The sequence below is a fragment of the Helicoverpa zea genome, chromosome 25 (assembly GCF_022581195.2).
Source record: "Helicoverpa zea isolate HzStark_Cry1AcR chromosome 25, ilHelZeax1.1, whole genome shotgun sequence".
In the NCBI taxonomy this organism is placed as follows: Eukaryota; Metazoa; Arthropoda; class Insecta; order Lepidoptera; family Noctuidae; genus Helicoverpa; species Helicoverpa zea.
This window is the reverse complement of record NC_061476.1, coordinates 7,588,185-7,603,666: the sequence shown is the minus strand read 5'-3', so window position 1 is coordinate 7,603,666 and position 15,482 is coordinate 7,588,185. Positions and strand designations below refer to the sequence as shown.

Below are 15,482 nucleotides of genomic sequence, written 5' to 3'. Positions count from 1 at the left end.
CTGGGCTACATACTCCTCAACTGCCAATCCACCTCTTATAAGAACGTAGAACCTATCATGGTCATTATAGGAATATTTCCATATGTCTGTACAGATAATGAGACCTCTTTATTCACAACTGAGAAAAAACAGGCAGACTTTTTAAAAAGAAGAAAACTCGACACTCACCTCACCCAAGGGTTCCCGCAGCCAAAGATGCGAGCACTACTAGAATAGCCGTGGCCACGCCGCTAGCTCCAACATGCGCCCCATACACGGCGCCGGAGTCAGCCGTCACGCCCGTCCCGAACGCGTCCGCTGAAGTAAGCGTATCTGTCAAATAGCCGACGGGTGAGCGCGAGCGCACCAGTAGGCTCATCTAGCTGAGACAAGGGTTTTGTAGCTTCGACTTTTTGGTTGTCGTTCTTATTTTGAATTTTATTTATGGAATCTATTTTTGTTTCTAATTTCTTAATATTTATAATAAATTCAGGACATGATATCAAAAATGTTCTCAAGGAAAGTTTTTAGTAGAATTCCTACAAAGACAATTTACATCCAACTTAATGTGGAAATATCGATACAAATAAGTAAATAAATCAAAATTAGATTATATACTAATATGTTGCCAAAACCAAAAATTAAAAATGGGCCCTGCCACCATAGGTAATATTAACACTAAAAAATCTACTTAAAAAAAAAACGAATTCTACGTGCTCAAAAAGCAGTGACTACTGATTAAATAGGTAAACAATAATATTTTTATAATAATAAATACACCAAAAAATACCAAATTATTTTGAAAAAAAAATCAGAAATATCAAAACCCATGTGATTAGTCTAGATTCGCCCACCAACTCATGCAGTGTAGAAAAAAAATATATTAATATACAACAACATAAAAATTTAAGAAGTGCACATATCAACTAAAAACGGGGTCTATTGATACAGATGGTGAATTGAAACAAAATTCAACCATTAATTTTAGCACATTCATTTTAAAAATAAAGTAATCTTTTTTTTTGTAGGTATACTACGACTTCTATAAGACTTAAACATTTGTTTCAATCCACCATTAATTCAATACACCCCATTGATTACAGATTTCTATAAGTTGATCAATATGTCAGACCAGCCACCGAAAAATTCAGATAATGACAAAGCAAAAAGCAGAAGAAGATGGCTCTGGTAATAATTTAAATTGCTCACAATAACTATTTGATAGAAACTACCAAAAACTGATATAATAAATAAATATGCCACAATTGTTGTAAAGTGTTTACGGAGCTACGAAAATGATTACAGTATGTGACGCACACAAAGATTATACATTTTTTAAAATGAAAATAACAGACATAATATTTAAAAGAAAAATATACTCTCTAAAATTATGAAAGAGAAAAATGAAAAATAAAAAAATAAAAAAACGATATAGAGTCATGCTGAATATATCAATTGAGCATGTTTGACCATATAACTACATAAACAATGAAATACAAAACATTAATATGCCACAAAAATATATTCAGTAAACTAACTAGAATATACTGAGATAAAATTGTTTGATAATAATAAAAAAACTTTACTAAAATAAATATTTATCTTTAATTGCAACATCCCACAAAATACTTAGGTATACGAATATATGTAAGGACCAGAAAAAATGAACCAAGTAGTGGCATAAAAATGTTTAACTACTCTATACCCAACACTACATAGGTATATATACATACAAACACAACACAAAATTGAATGAACAACGTACCTATACCACCAACTTCCACGGTGAATGAGTGAACGATGAACAAAAATAAAACACATTATTAAAGCGGCAACACAAGGTGATGACGTCATGTTATTGTAAATATGGGGATTTTTTATATGTGGAATTACATGTAAAAGCGTGTGTTATGAAAATTTTACTTAAACATTATTCTCTTTCATTTTTAATTAAATTAATTAACTGTCTATTTGGAATTCGCATTTTTTTGCTAACGTAGGCATGTAAGTATGTTTCTTTACAAATGAATTTGGATTGGAATTTATTTTTTAAGCAAGTGAAAAAAAAACCTTTTAACTAATCCATCGAGGTCCGTTGATTTGGTCAAATGCTTTTATTTGATAATGAAAAATGATTTTATCTAATAAACCAAAAAAAAAAAAAACTAAAAAGAAGTCTAAAAACGACCTGTTCGCATCAAGCAATATTAAACCTTATACCTCAGAGACAAAGCACACAATAGCTTACCTCCCCATTTGTTGAGCATTGCCATTATCACACCATTGGTCCAACCGAAGCCTGTTTGTACAACGTACTCGCCGCCGCCACCGAGACCGCCGAAAATTGTCGCGTCGTACTGCAAAAAAGACTCTATTGTTAGGTAGATAAGGTATAAGTTTGTTTGTACCGAAGGATAGAACGAAAGATGAAAGTACAAAAAATAAACCTTTTCACTTTACTATGAAAACTACACTTTACTACTTTTCACTTTCACACAGTTAGTAACTGTACATCAATTTATTAAATATTAATAAATAATAATCATATACTACTCAAAAAAAAGACTGTCAAACGCCACTAGTTATAGGGACAGACAATTTTTCCACTACTACATTAAAAACAACTGAAATCCCGGCGGCGTCACTGCCATCAAATTTTAATAATTATTTTTTATACGTGCCAATGTACTTAGGTAATATTATGAATGCAAAAAAACTTCAAGCAAAACAATTAAGTCAAGTCATAAAACTATGATGCATACACACTTATAAAAAATTGAACAGAATTAAAATAACAATAAAATTCGTTACCTTTTCAAGCATAGCAGTCTTCTGTTTCCAAACTTCGAAATTCGAACGCACCCACTTAGTGGCGATCTCGCTGGCCAGTCTGACAGCCTCTGGCTGGCCAGTATTAGCTAAACCCATTACTACTATGTACTGTAATGGCGGCCAGGCGTTCGGATAGTCCCACTGCTCTCCAGAATGTTCGAAAGTGGTTGGGATGCCGCCATCGAAAATGTCCACCTGTAGAGCGAAATTTTAAATTGAGTTGGTGTTTTGCGATTTTAAAGTAGTCCTGAGGGAACTTCTTCCCGTTCCAGGATAAATTATAGTCTTTGTCACAAGGAGACAGTGCAACTTTTCAACAGTGAAAGAATTTTTGAATCAACCCAGTAGTTGGGTGTCGCGACATGTCGTCAGGAAAGAAAAACAAAAATATTTCCTCCATACCTAAGCAAAAAAGCGAGAATATATAATTTCTTTTATTTATTGGTATATTATTTAACATAATAAATGTAAAAAATACTCAAAAAGAAGGAACAAGATTGAAAATCTCACAAAAAGGGACATTTGACCCCGACGTGATTTGAACACGCAACCTTCTGATCTGGAGTCAGACGCGCTACCGTTGCGCCACGGAGTCGTATGTACTACAGTGCGAAATTGTTGTTCAATATGAAATTAGTGACGCACATTCAATTTCACCCAATGAGATTTTATTTTCATTTTTTACTTCTGTGGGATCTAAAAACTATGTAAAAAGTTACTACTGGCATGGTTTTTAACGCCTTTAAGTTTTTAGTTGTAGCTATTTACTAGGAAAAGTAGATCACATTTATTTTTTTATTTTTTTTGCCACAGTAAACAACTATCTTTATACCAAACCAGGATAGTTTAGGATAGTTTTTATTGTTATTGTACTTAAATATTTGTAGTTTTGTAAATATCCATGGAAACAAAAATACTACAAAAGACATTTTTTTAAATATTTCTGCAGGAATTAAAATATACGAGTAACAATTTTACATTACTTTCAACAAATAATTACTTACAGACTTAAAATCTTGTTTTCTATTGAACTGTATATAATTACAGTTTTAAATGTAATTTGTTTTAAAAACCAGAAATACTCACTTTAACTTTATCCAGATAGTTAACAACTCTGTTGACATAGTAATCTTTTCTGGCCTGATCGTAGCACACCGCCCATAGAGGCGACACGTTTGAAGGGTAGAAGTAATCGCGGCGTCTGCCTGACTCTAGGCTGTAGTCTAACCAGACTCCTACGTCTTCGTGCCATAGGACCTGGAGATTTGAGATAATATTGGTAACTTATTGAACAAATTATCAATAAGTAACTAATAGGTTTTTTTTATTTATTAAAAAAAATGAATTAAAAATGGAGAATCAATGTGTTTCTTGCTTGAATTACACAAGTCAACAAAAAAAATATTTTTCTTTGAGTCTGTTATTTAGTGATTATTTTCTGATTGTATACATCGAAAAAAAAAGCAGTAACTCTATTTATAATAAATAAAGTTTGCTTTTGTACCTTTAAACAATGTAAAACGAATATTATAGTGTTTTAGCAGTTTTTTTCAGGAGCCATTGCATATAAGATACAGGAGAGGGGTAGGGGGGGCTGTGGGTGTGAAACGGGAGTGACAAACTGTCCCCGGCAGCGTGCGCGTGCGCTTTGCAAAGGAATAACGTATTTTATGTGTCGTGAGGCCTAAAATGTCTTTCAAAAATTGCAAAAATCCTGTGGACTCTTTTTGTTATATTTATGGCGAATTCATTAAAGTGAGAGCCAAAAAAATTTGTTTGTCGTCAAATACGAGCCTCTGTGAAGCCTATGAAGCTTATTTTAATTTACCTCGGGCTTATTACTGATATGCTTCACAACTTCAAAGTTATGGGTTGCAGAACGTCTTTGAAAGTCCACATGCTACATGCTCATTTGGATAACTTTAAGGATAACTTAGTTGCATATTCAGAAGAGCAAGGGGAACGTTTTCACCAAGCTGTAGTGAACTTTGAAAAACGTTATCAAGGACAATATAATGAAAACATGATGGGTAACTACATTTGGTAGCTCATACGAAAAAGTTCCAAATTACACAGAAGAAAAACCAAGTCTGTTCAGTTTTAAAGTCTTTTTTGTATTTGTGGGTTTCTATATGCCGTCTTGTATAATTAAAGTCAATAAAAATATATGAAATTAAAACTGTTTTCCTTCTACATATAATTGAAATTAAAAAATAGAGCTTTTTCATAAAAAAATAAATTTCGTTTTAGTAACTACAAAAGCAAACTTTACTAGATAATAATATTTTTTCTTTAATTATAGTCTGTTTTTTAATCTCGTAGACTAAATTGACACTTGCAAAATGTCAAACTTTCTAATAATTTTGCTAGCTCTGTGGTGCAGTGTTGTACTTACGATACCGGTTCGTTGAATCGTAACTTTTTATCTATAATAGACGAATTTAATATTCATTCAAAGTTTTATATTTAAAATTCACGTACGTACACATGGCTGTACGACGTGCTACAAACTGCCAGGGATATCTGACCACGCAAAGCCATGCGTAATCATCAAGGATAAGCCCATTATTTCAGGATGACTTATTGTAAAAAGTTACGATTCAACGAACCGGTATCGTAAGTACAACACTGCACCACAGAGCTAGCAAAATTATTAGAAAGTTTGACATTTTGCAAGTGTCAATTTAGTCTACGAGATTAAAAAACAGACTATAGTTAAGTATAAATAATCAAAATCAGAGGTAGAGAACGCAGACTCAAAATTCGTGTTGACCTGTGTTATCCTACTGTTAGGGAACGGTATTTTTGTGAGATTATGTATGCCAAAATTGCAGATGTTATTTTGCAGCAGACTCACTGCAGTTTTAAAGCAGTGCAACTCAACACATTTCTATACCGAATTATTTTACAAAAATATGAAAAGTAACAAACACAAATTACCGAGAGGATAATGTTTTATTTAAAATAGTTAGAGAAATACTTAACGCTCCTGGGTACTTATTCCTTTCTCGGATTTTTTACTATCTGCGTTTTTTACCAAACGTTTACTTTTTCATTTATATTAATATACATTTATATCAACTATGTAATCTGAAACTACAAACCTGTTCAATAGCATCCATGAACCTCGCATGAACGTTCCTATAGTACTCCGCCTTATCGATATTGCCGAGCCTGAGGTGGAAGTCTCTCAGCAGCTGCGCGTTCCAGCACATGATGGCGTTGAGGTCCACCGGGATGATGGAGCGGGTCTTCAGGTTTGTTAGGTTGCCTAGAAATTGGGGAAAAGATAAGTTTGATATATATAGATGGCTCTAGCTTATCTGTGCCTCATTTGAATCGAATTAGGATAGACACAAATTCTTCAGATCAGGACAGATACAAATTATAAAATAAGTCATATCTTTTGACCATTTTTTTTCTCGTTCAAGTAAAAAAGGCAACTCTTTCTGTTCTACTTGATCTTCGATGTTTCGAGGGTCACTCTGTATTTCTATAGATAGTTAGGTATTTTATTTAAGTACTTGTTATGTATTTTGTTTTCATGCTTTACACTCACTGTAAACAATACAAACATAGGTAGTAAGGGTCCTAACTATGAATATGCATAACAATATTTTTTTGGATTTCTAAATTAGTAGATAGTTGAGACATTTAGGACTTATGATTTCTTTATGTAATATCAAATATTAATTATGTATTATTTCATGTTCTGTTACAGTTATTTTTGTAAATGGGTTTATTTTTATATGACGTAATTCCAGAACATACCTATTCATTTCAATAACAATGTGTAACAATCATGCTATGACGATCATAGTCTAAATGCTAATGAAATCACTCGGGTTCACTCATGTATTACATACCACCAACTTGACTATATCCATTTATAGAGAGGTCTGTAGTTTGTGTTGGGTATTCTGAATAAAATTATTTTGAAATATTAATATTTCTGCTCTTTTTGAAGTAAGCATTTTTATCAAAACTTCACGTTTGAATATTGCCGTCATTTTATATCCTACTAGCTTTTCCGCGCGGTTTCTCGTGTGTCCACGGGAAAACCTTCTTAACTGCTATTAAGTATTCGAATGAAAATAATAAAAATATCATATCGAAATGTAAAATATTATTTTCACTAAAGCATTTTGTTTTATTCAGCAGGGTTTATTTTTTATTTATATAGTTTTTTGAGTGATTGACACACATTCCATCCCATTATGTACTTCATATTTTTTATTTTTCGTAGTCTTGCCAATTGTTGCAAGATCCAAAGTAAATAAATAAATAGTTCCCAGAATATTATAGACTCGTAATTCCCATACCTTTATTGGTGCCATTGAGGATGAACCATCGGGATGAGAAGTCCCACCCTGACTCAGCAGCCGCCTTTAGCTCAGCATACAACTCCTCTTTCTTGTCATTTGTGTCAAAATGTCTGGAAAAATATTAGACAATTTAATTATTACTTGCGAGAAAGCTATCTTTTTGGTGTGTAAAGCATAACTCGTTTTTTATTAATTTAAACACACATACAGCTATAATTAAAGACTTAGTCAAACAATAGTGTTGTTGTAATAATATAAAGGCACCTATTTATATTATTTGTTTCGTTATCTAACCAACCTTAGAGTGATACATACCTCGCGACATCGACGTCTTCCTTGTAACTCTCAGGCCTGGGTCCTTGTGATTGATCGTAATATCTCGCTAGCGTGTATCTGTAAAGCATAACACAGTTCTCGTTGATTTACTACTTACATAGTTTACAATTTTTACAGTCATCAATATGATCATCATACATTATCCACACATAATTATTGGCAGATCTTCATCATGCATGCACACATTGCATTAATATTGTGCACGCACGGTTCCCGAAAACGACAAACGATTTGTTTTGCATACAAACGCATACCTATGTACTTTGAAGTTTTTTATATGAGGCTTATGTCAATGAATTATCCTCAGTATGCAAAACGAATCGTTTCTTTTACAGAAACAAGGCAAAATACATCCTCTATATTATACCTACTTCTAACTCTAAAACCTTCCATAACCAATAATTCCTTACCTATGCCCATTATGGTCCACCTCCACAGTATGATTCGTCATCCAGTAATCATACTCTCTGTCTAACGTGTGTATGTGTTGGCGCAAGTACTCCAGGTCGTCCATATCATCTAGTATTATCTTCACCATGGGGATTAGCAGAGGAGGTTGTGATCTGAAATGGTGCAGAAGAAAATATAACTTTTTTGAGAGCAGTAGGTATGATAGCCACATGGGTCGACCGATCACTTCTGATGAGTTTCCGATTATCAAACTAGTGGATCACGGCTGTTATTTGAACATCTTTAGAAGTCGTTAAGGGTAGTCGGAAGCCAGTCTTAGGTACCTATGTTCATCATAGGCATAGCAAAGTAAACTAGAATTTTATTGTCATTTATGATTCTTTACATATTTTATAGTTTGTAATGCTGTTGGTGTGCCAAAAAAAAACACCTTTGGCAACTGGGTTCAAGATATCAGATAGGCAGACGATGAGAAGTTTTAGAGCTGACAATTGTAAAATCCGGGCATTTAGACCTACCGCTTTTCTAAGCCAAGTATAAATTTCAACAAACCTCATAGCATAATATATCCTCCCCCCATTAGGAATGAAGCCGATCCTCTCCACAATATCCATGAAGTTTGACACCATGCCTTTAGCTGTGGCCCTCATCTCAGACAGAAGCAGACCTTTGATGATCCAGTAGGAATCCCAGTAGTAGAACTCTCGGAAACGACCACCTGGAAAGTTTAAATGATGAGGTAAATATTTGAATTGGGAGATGACAAATGAGTAGCTGATGTGCAGGGTTTTGTAGTCTCTGAGGAACTACGACAAAATGGACACGTCTAGAAGGCCCCATCAAAAGAACAGTCAGCAGCTACTTTTTCGCATTTAGGCGATTGTAATCAAACAACAACAAAGTGGAATTTTTCTACAGCACTGTCTATATTCCGAAAAACACGCAATTTTTTACGCAAACTTTCACTCCTGGAAAATTATCCTTGTAGTATGTATGCTGCCGTATCAGCGGTGTCACCCATGTCCTGTGAAAAACTTCTTCACACAAGCTGCTAAAAAATAGCTAATGGCCTTCCTAAATAAATACGCCATCTAACATTATAATTTTAAGTTTTCAACCGCTCCCTCAAATCCACATATATTTCACCCAAACAAACTCTTTTAGAATAGATCAATAGAGATCTTTTACTCTAGATAAATGTACCTCCAATCTCAATAATTTTAAGCATAGATCTTAAAAACCCACCAGGCACTATAACAGGGTTATCCACGTAGATAATAGAGTACAGATCCTGGTTGTTCTTGACGTGCGGCTTCATCTTCCGGCCGAGTTGCAGCCACAGTCGGTTCAGTTCTGCTGCCCATTGGTGGAGTAGAGGATCCTTGATGTTTTGCAGAAATGCTGGAAGGAAAGAGATGAGATATAGATGTTGATTTATTTTGGGTACCTACAGTTTGATGTAGTTTTGAAAGTAAAACTATGTAAGAAAACCTGGTTTATAATGTCTGAGATCCTTATGTGTTGTGAATGTTTGCTGGTATGTCTGGTACCTCTGCCCAGCAGTTAGTCAGAAAAAAAATATATAATGTTAAATTTTCAATTTTCAGGAATGTTTAATGAAGCAGATTTTTTTACATGGAACATCTTGTACAGACAGGGTCTTATAAAAGTGGAATAATAATTTGTCTAAATACTCGTAATGAACAAGTTATTTTTGTTGATTTTCTTTTCTTTTATTTATGCAAACTAAGTGCTAGACCTAATCAAATAATTAATTTAGAACAGCAGTTAGAACAATGAAAATTTTGTCAGCTTTATCAAAATGTGCATCCATGACCGATTTTTCTATTTCAGTAATTTTTATTTATTTATTGTGTCACACTTACCTACATGCTTTTACATGCTACATGCATACAATGCTTTTTACAAAATAAGATCTACAGACGGACATTATACCTACTCAATTCCTTCAATAGAAATTGGTACTTTATTTTCAAAAAGTTTGAGTAGACGAGTAAGGTATTTTTGTTATTTCTTTAAGTTCAAACGAATGGACCCAAGATATCTTTTATAGAATGTAGCTGACAACCTCGATTAATATATGGGATCAATCTTAGGAATAATGAATATATGCCAAGAAAAGCTTTAAACTCAAATTATATTTCTGTGAATTTATGTTGTCCCTAAAGTAAAAATTAAGTTTTTCTAAATTTAGTGCCTACGATCAAACGGAATATAGAAGTAGTAAGTATGTATTCTCACCAGGATTATCCTTCCAGTCAGTAGGCCGCCAGTCCTCGAACTCGGAGCCCTCAGGGTCGAAGTTCTGATTGACAAACTCCTGGATGTCAGCCTTGGTCGGGTGTGAACCTGTCCTGAAGAAATATACAGATTATATAATAAACGTTTAGGTATACGTTTTCATAATATCTTAAGTACTTACTGGATATCCAGCATAGTTGGGAAAAGGCTAGGTAGAAAGAGTACCTATTGGGTATAGAATATTAGCAACTGATCCTATACCTAGGTAGGCTTTCTTTGTGATTCATGAACCGTTGAGGATACCCAATTACATTTAATAATTACGCAACGAAAAGCTTATTTAGATTAAAATTGGTGGGCTATCAGACTATAGAATATATGTGGAGAATATACTAGAATATATGTGGAGACTTGGACCAAGATTACCATATTCCATATAGATAGATAGAATAAGAAAGGGAGGTCAATATTATTGAAAAAAAAAACACGTGATGATTTTATCCGTTCTTTTTAAAGCTAAGGATCAGCTTAAAGGAAAGTATTTACGACAGCGTTTGATATGTACTTATAGTTCAATAATTATTTTGGCTGTCAAACCGATCGCCAATAATGGCGCGCTGACACGATGACCAGAACCTGCAGATCCATAAATAGGCCTTCCAGTCCTATAAATGAACCAACTTCTATATACTAAATGAAAGCAAGTGATTACCTCGCCATCATCTCCTGAAAGTGTTCCATGGTGATGTTGGCAGACAGCTTGAGCTTCATATCCACGAAGGTCTTCGAGTCATTGTACAGTCCCGCCATTTGTACCGTGTCTAGTAAGGGGCCGTGGCAATAGATGGTGCTGAAATGGAGAAGGAACCTTAAGTTAATTGGGATAAAGTCTATAATTGAATAATAAGGTGTTAAGCTTGTTTTGATGGAGGATCGAAGATACTCTGCACTTTGCGGCTTATTAAAGGGAATGGAAATCGCAAGTAACTTGTCCAGAATAAAATAATGAAGTGGGTACAGTAATAATAAAAGTTTGTGTTCTCTATGGCTCCGATTATTTTTAATACACTACCAAAGAGCTGGAGAGAGCTACCATTACATTACCACGTTTTAAAAAAATAGTACATTAGTTTTAGTTAGTAAAGTGTATTATAATATTTTAGATTTAATTAGAAAAAGATTTTAGTTTTAATTCTTATAATAATTCTATGCTCAACATTTTTATTTTTTTAATTTTATATTGCATGCCAATCGGTAAAATATGGCGGATCATTTAGATACCCTTATGTAACAATATTATTGTACCCATATTTGCAAAAATAAATGTCTTTGTCTTTGTACAGGCCCGATTTTATAACGATTACCTATTATTTTATTTCTCTGTACGTAATGCCCACTAAATCATACATAGAAAATTTACGTGATGTAGCTACAAAAGGACTTTTGTGTTTTTAACTCACTTTTCACTAACTGCTCTGTGGATTCATATTTTTGTCAACACCTAGGTATAAAGTGAACGTACGTTTTTGCTATATTTTTATTTGTAAGATGTTTTATTATGCCTGTGTTATCATTTGTTATCTTGTCTGTTTATTACTATGTGTGTTACTTATATGTTAATGTAATTGGTTAGTAAAACCGTGTTAACATAAATAAATAAATAAATAATAGGTTGTAAACATAGTGTACTCTATTAAACACAGAGTTATTATAGGTATTTCAACTCTGTATCAGTCACGCACGGCTAATATGACTAGTATGAAATTATGTTTATTATCAGGGCAATAACACAAAACTCATTACCTATACCTAGCTATACTTGTGTTTTAGTTATGGATATAATAAAGTTAATAACTGCAAAACTAATTAACAATATACTTGATTACCTACATTTACTTACTTGTTTTTTTTTTTTTTGTTTTTTGCTGTTCTCGATCCCTTCATCAATCGAAAAACAAATTATGGGTCGATATTTTTAACCCAACTTACAAAAACGCATACCTAATTGCCTACCACCTTTTTGTTAAACGTGGTTTTAAGAAAGTACTGAACCATCGTCTCAAATAAAGTTGATGCTCTAAACCTAGTACTAAACCCGCAATTTTTAGGGTTCCGTATCCAAAGGGTAAAACGGGACCCTATTGTTTTTGCTCCTCTGTCCGTCCGTCCGTCCGTCTGTCACCAGGCTGTATCTCATGAACCATGATAGTTAGAGAGTTGAAATTTTCACAGATGATGTATTTTTGCTGCCGCTATAACAACAAATACTGAAACCTAGAATTAAATAAATATTTTGGAGGGCTACCATACAACAAACGTGATTTTTTTTGTTTTCTAAATATGTAATGGTACGGAACCCTTCATGCGCGATTGTGACTCGCACTTGGCCGGAGTTTTAAAATCACGTTTTATTATAGGGTGGCTCAGTTTTTTGTCACAATTGCCAGTATTGACTTTTAGGAACAGCATTGCCAAGGCAGATAAACTCAGCTCGCCAATATGTATGAAATATCTCGTGTCTCGTATTGTAGTAACTCAATACTACAGTATACTTTTACTTCACGACATAAAACGAGTGCCAATCAGCTGATAAGCAAGGCGGTTTTATTCTTAGAAATTCTTTGAAACTAGTGATGTACTTATATACTATACTTATATATTATACTTATTGTCTTGATTTCTTCTTCGATATCGATATTTTTCGTAAGTAGAACCATAACAATATTATCAACTTGTTTAACCGACTATCAAGTAGGGTTGTTTTACAGAGTTAGACAATTATAATTACCACAAGTACCAAATAAATTCATAATTAATCGGTTCCCATATCATTACTATAAATATTATGCAAAAGCGAAGGCATAATTGAAAATTAGCCTTAAACACAGCTAAAAATTAATTAGGCAAATGACAATACATGTATATACCCTGTAGCTTACTTAACGCAATTAATTTAATACTTTTAACTTCATAACAACAACAATGTAATTCATTTACATAGATATACACATTCTAGATGAGACATAGTCGCAGTCACGACAAGGCCAAGTGCGCTTCCGACACGCGTCCACCACGCGCTCCCTTGATCTATATCCAATAACGTGATATATCTGTAATTTATATATTATCTACTAGCATCAGTTACTGTGTACTCTCTTGAAATTAACTGTTTGAACATTTCCGGGGAAGAAAGACAACTTTCTCGCAAGATCGCGTGCGAGCAAACATTCATTTTGCAATACGAATAGTTTTGCTGTAAATATTTTGTCTAAGAAAGATTTATGTATCGTCAACGTCTAGCAATTAATATGTAGTGTGAAAATGAAGCAGCAAAAAATGTATACAAAAAGTAACATGGGTAAACTTGTTTTTGTAACTTCGTTTCAACGATGAATATTTAATTAACAGCAATATTATGATTGTCCAGCAATTAGTGTTATTGTAAACAACATCGTAACCGTAGTGGCTTCAATACTCGTGACATAATAGTAGAGTGATGTGCACTTCCGACAACACTTCTAGAGTAGCCATGATCTACTTGATCTGTGGCCAACGCAAACAGCTTACTGATAGATTTATCTGTAGGTGTAAATAAATAAAAAAGCGACTGTTTGTAATGTCTCGTTAAAGTTGTATGAATGTGTACAGTCTTTCACTTAGTTCTGAGTGGGTAGTACTCGTGGCTTGTAACATTAATCTCAAGACAATCCTACGAATTATTACAACGTAGAAACTAGGGTTTACTCGTGGCAAAAACTAAAAAATCGGAAACGTTACGTGGGAACTACTTCGCATAACCAGATCAAAAATAGCCTTTTTTTTTCCGACGTCAAAAATCATCAAATGACCCCTCCCGCTGTGGGTTAGCAGCGGTGAGGGAGTGTCAGACTCTTACTGACTAAAAACCGTCGTGTTCCGTCATAGGCCTTTTATGTACCAGGGCCGCGGTATCTCTTTCGAACAACCCGCAGCCCATCAAAAATAGCCTTAAGACTTCCGCTGTAAGTGAGCACACAGTAATAATTTTTCATATTCAAACAAAAATATCTACTTTCTTTCCTCCGAGCCTTTTTCTAACAGTCTAACCGGATTCAGCTGAGTACCAGTGCTTTACAAGGAGCGACTGCCTATCTGACCTCCTCAACCCAGTTACCCGGGCAACCCAATACCCCTTGGTTAGACTGTTGTCAGACTTACTGAAAAAATATCTACTTCTACATTTGTAAAGATATACATAGATGAGGTAAAGGAAAATAATATAAATACTTAACAGTTCTGAATACTAGAAAATATTATTAAATTCTTTTCCTATTATGCTTCTATTATGCAAGAATTACCTATGTTTTCCATACGTATAAAATAGGTACCTAAAATATTTTTCATTCAATACGACTAGCATTTATTTATAAAATATTACCCTCGCCATAATATTTATAGGTTTCATGAAGACTATTCAGTGCCTATAAAAAAACTATGTTAGTACGTAGGTATGGGTAGTATAAAATAATTATGAATCACGTGTAAGGCATTATAGAAATTGTTTTAGTTAGCAATATAGCATGGCTCGTACTTATGCACTGTTTCACGTGCATTTAGTAGTAACAGACAATAGAACCCTATTCAATTCAGAAATATTTTAACAGTAATTGTTAAATATATTAAAAATACGGTGAATCGAGAACCACAGTTTTTTTGGAAGGCAGTTGTCATCATCAACAATTAAACGACACGACAATAACAATAGACTGAAAAGCATGTAGCAAATAGTCACTGGTTTAACGTGATGTTTAAAATTCGTGAGACATAATTTTTATCAGTTATTTTCTTGTCATGACTTCGATTTAGACATATGTACTTTCACTGCAAACGTCTACTTATAAAATTCAAGATCTTTTGTACCAAATGAAATGGAAATAAATAAAGTTATAGTTACTACTCACCTAGAACAGGTCGGTGGCAAGTGACTCCGGTCCATAGCCGAAGCCACTCCAAGAATCGCAGCAAATACACTCCACATTATACTATACATCTTCACTTATCGACAAAAAACTATCGACAATGGCACAACACTAAACTTACACTAATATCACTCGTTAATAAAATAACAGGAACAAAATAGCACTACTTAAAAATTAAATAAAGTTTTATTCGAGTTTATATTTTTTGAGTCTTTTACGTATTAAGGTAAGTGCTAAGAATTTTAAATGACTTCCTTCGAAATGGCTGAATGGTCATTTTGGTCGGTATGCTGACGAAGTAACTTCACAGCTTAGAAGTCAACATTGCAAACCTGGAACAAGGAGACACAATATTAGACATATTCAAACTTATTTAGAA

The 15,482-nt window shown here is 33.8% G+C and overlaps 1 protein-coding gene and 1 non-coding gene across 9 annotated transcripts in view; both read right to left on the bottom strand.

Annotated features, from left to right (window-relative positions):
• The window catches only part of LOC124642805 (trehalase-like), a 71,381-nt gene that overhangs the window by 13,010 nt on the left and 42,889 nt on the right, over positions 1–15,482 (bottom strand). For 4 of the 8 annotated variants that reach the window (XM_047181466.1, XM_047181464.1, XM_047181462.1 and 1 more), the window contains exons 2-15: positions 15,086–15,435; positions 10,858–10,995; positions 10,146–10,258; positions 9,129–9,284; positions 8,436–8,601; positions 7,883–8,035; positions 7,452–7,529; positions 7,134–7,246; positions 5,916–6,082; positions 3,898–4,068; positions 2,791–3,006; positions 2,228–2,336; positions 1,745–1,756; positions 174–312 (exon numbers count right to left, since the gene is read on the bottom strand). In XM_047181466.1, the coding sequence (XP_047037422.1) occupies positions 174–312; positions 1,745–1,756; positions 2,228–2,336; positions 2,791–3,006; positions 3,898–4,068; positions 5,916–6,082; positions 7,134–7,246; positions 7,452–7,529; positions 7,883–8,035; positions 8,436–8,601; positions 9,129–9,284; positions 10,146–10,258; positions 10,858–10,995; positions 15,086–15,174 (1,820 nt within the window). In that variant the 5' untranslated portion in view covers positions 15,175–15,435. Of the gene's footprint in view, positions 1–168; positions 313–1,744; positions 1,757–2,227; positions 2,337–2,790; positions 3,007–3,897; positions 4,069–5,915; positions 6,083–7,133; positions 7,247–7,451; positions 7,530–7,882; positions 8,036–8,435; positions 8,602–9,128; positions 9,285–10,145; positions 10,259–10,857; positions 10,996–15,085; positions 15,436–15,482 lie in introns of all 8 variants that reach the window. The other 4 variants (XM_047181469.1, XM_047181465.1, XM_047181468.1 and 1 more) reach the window with 4 other exon arrangements.
• On the bottom strand, positions 3,335–3,406 carry Trnaw-cca. Its single transcript has one exon. It is a non-coding gene; the product is annotated as a tRNA-Trp (tRNA).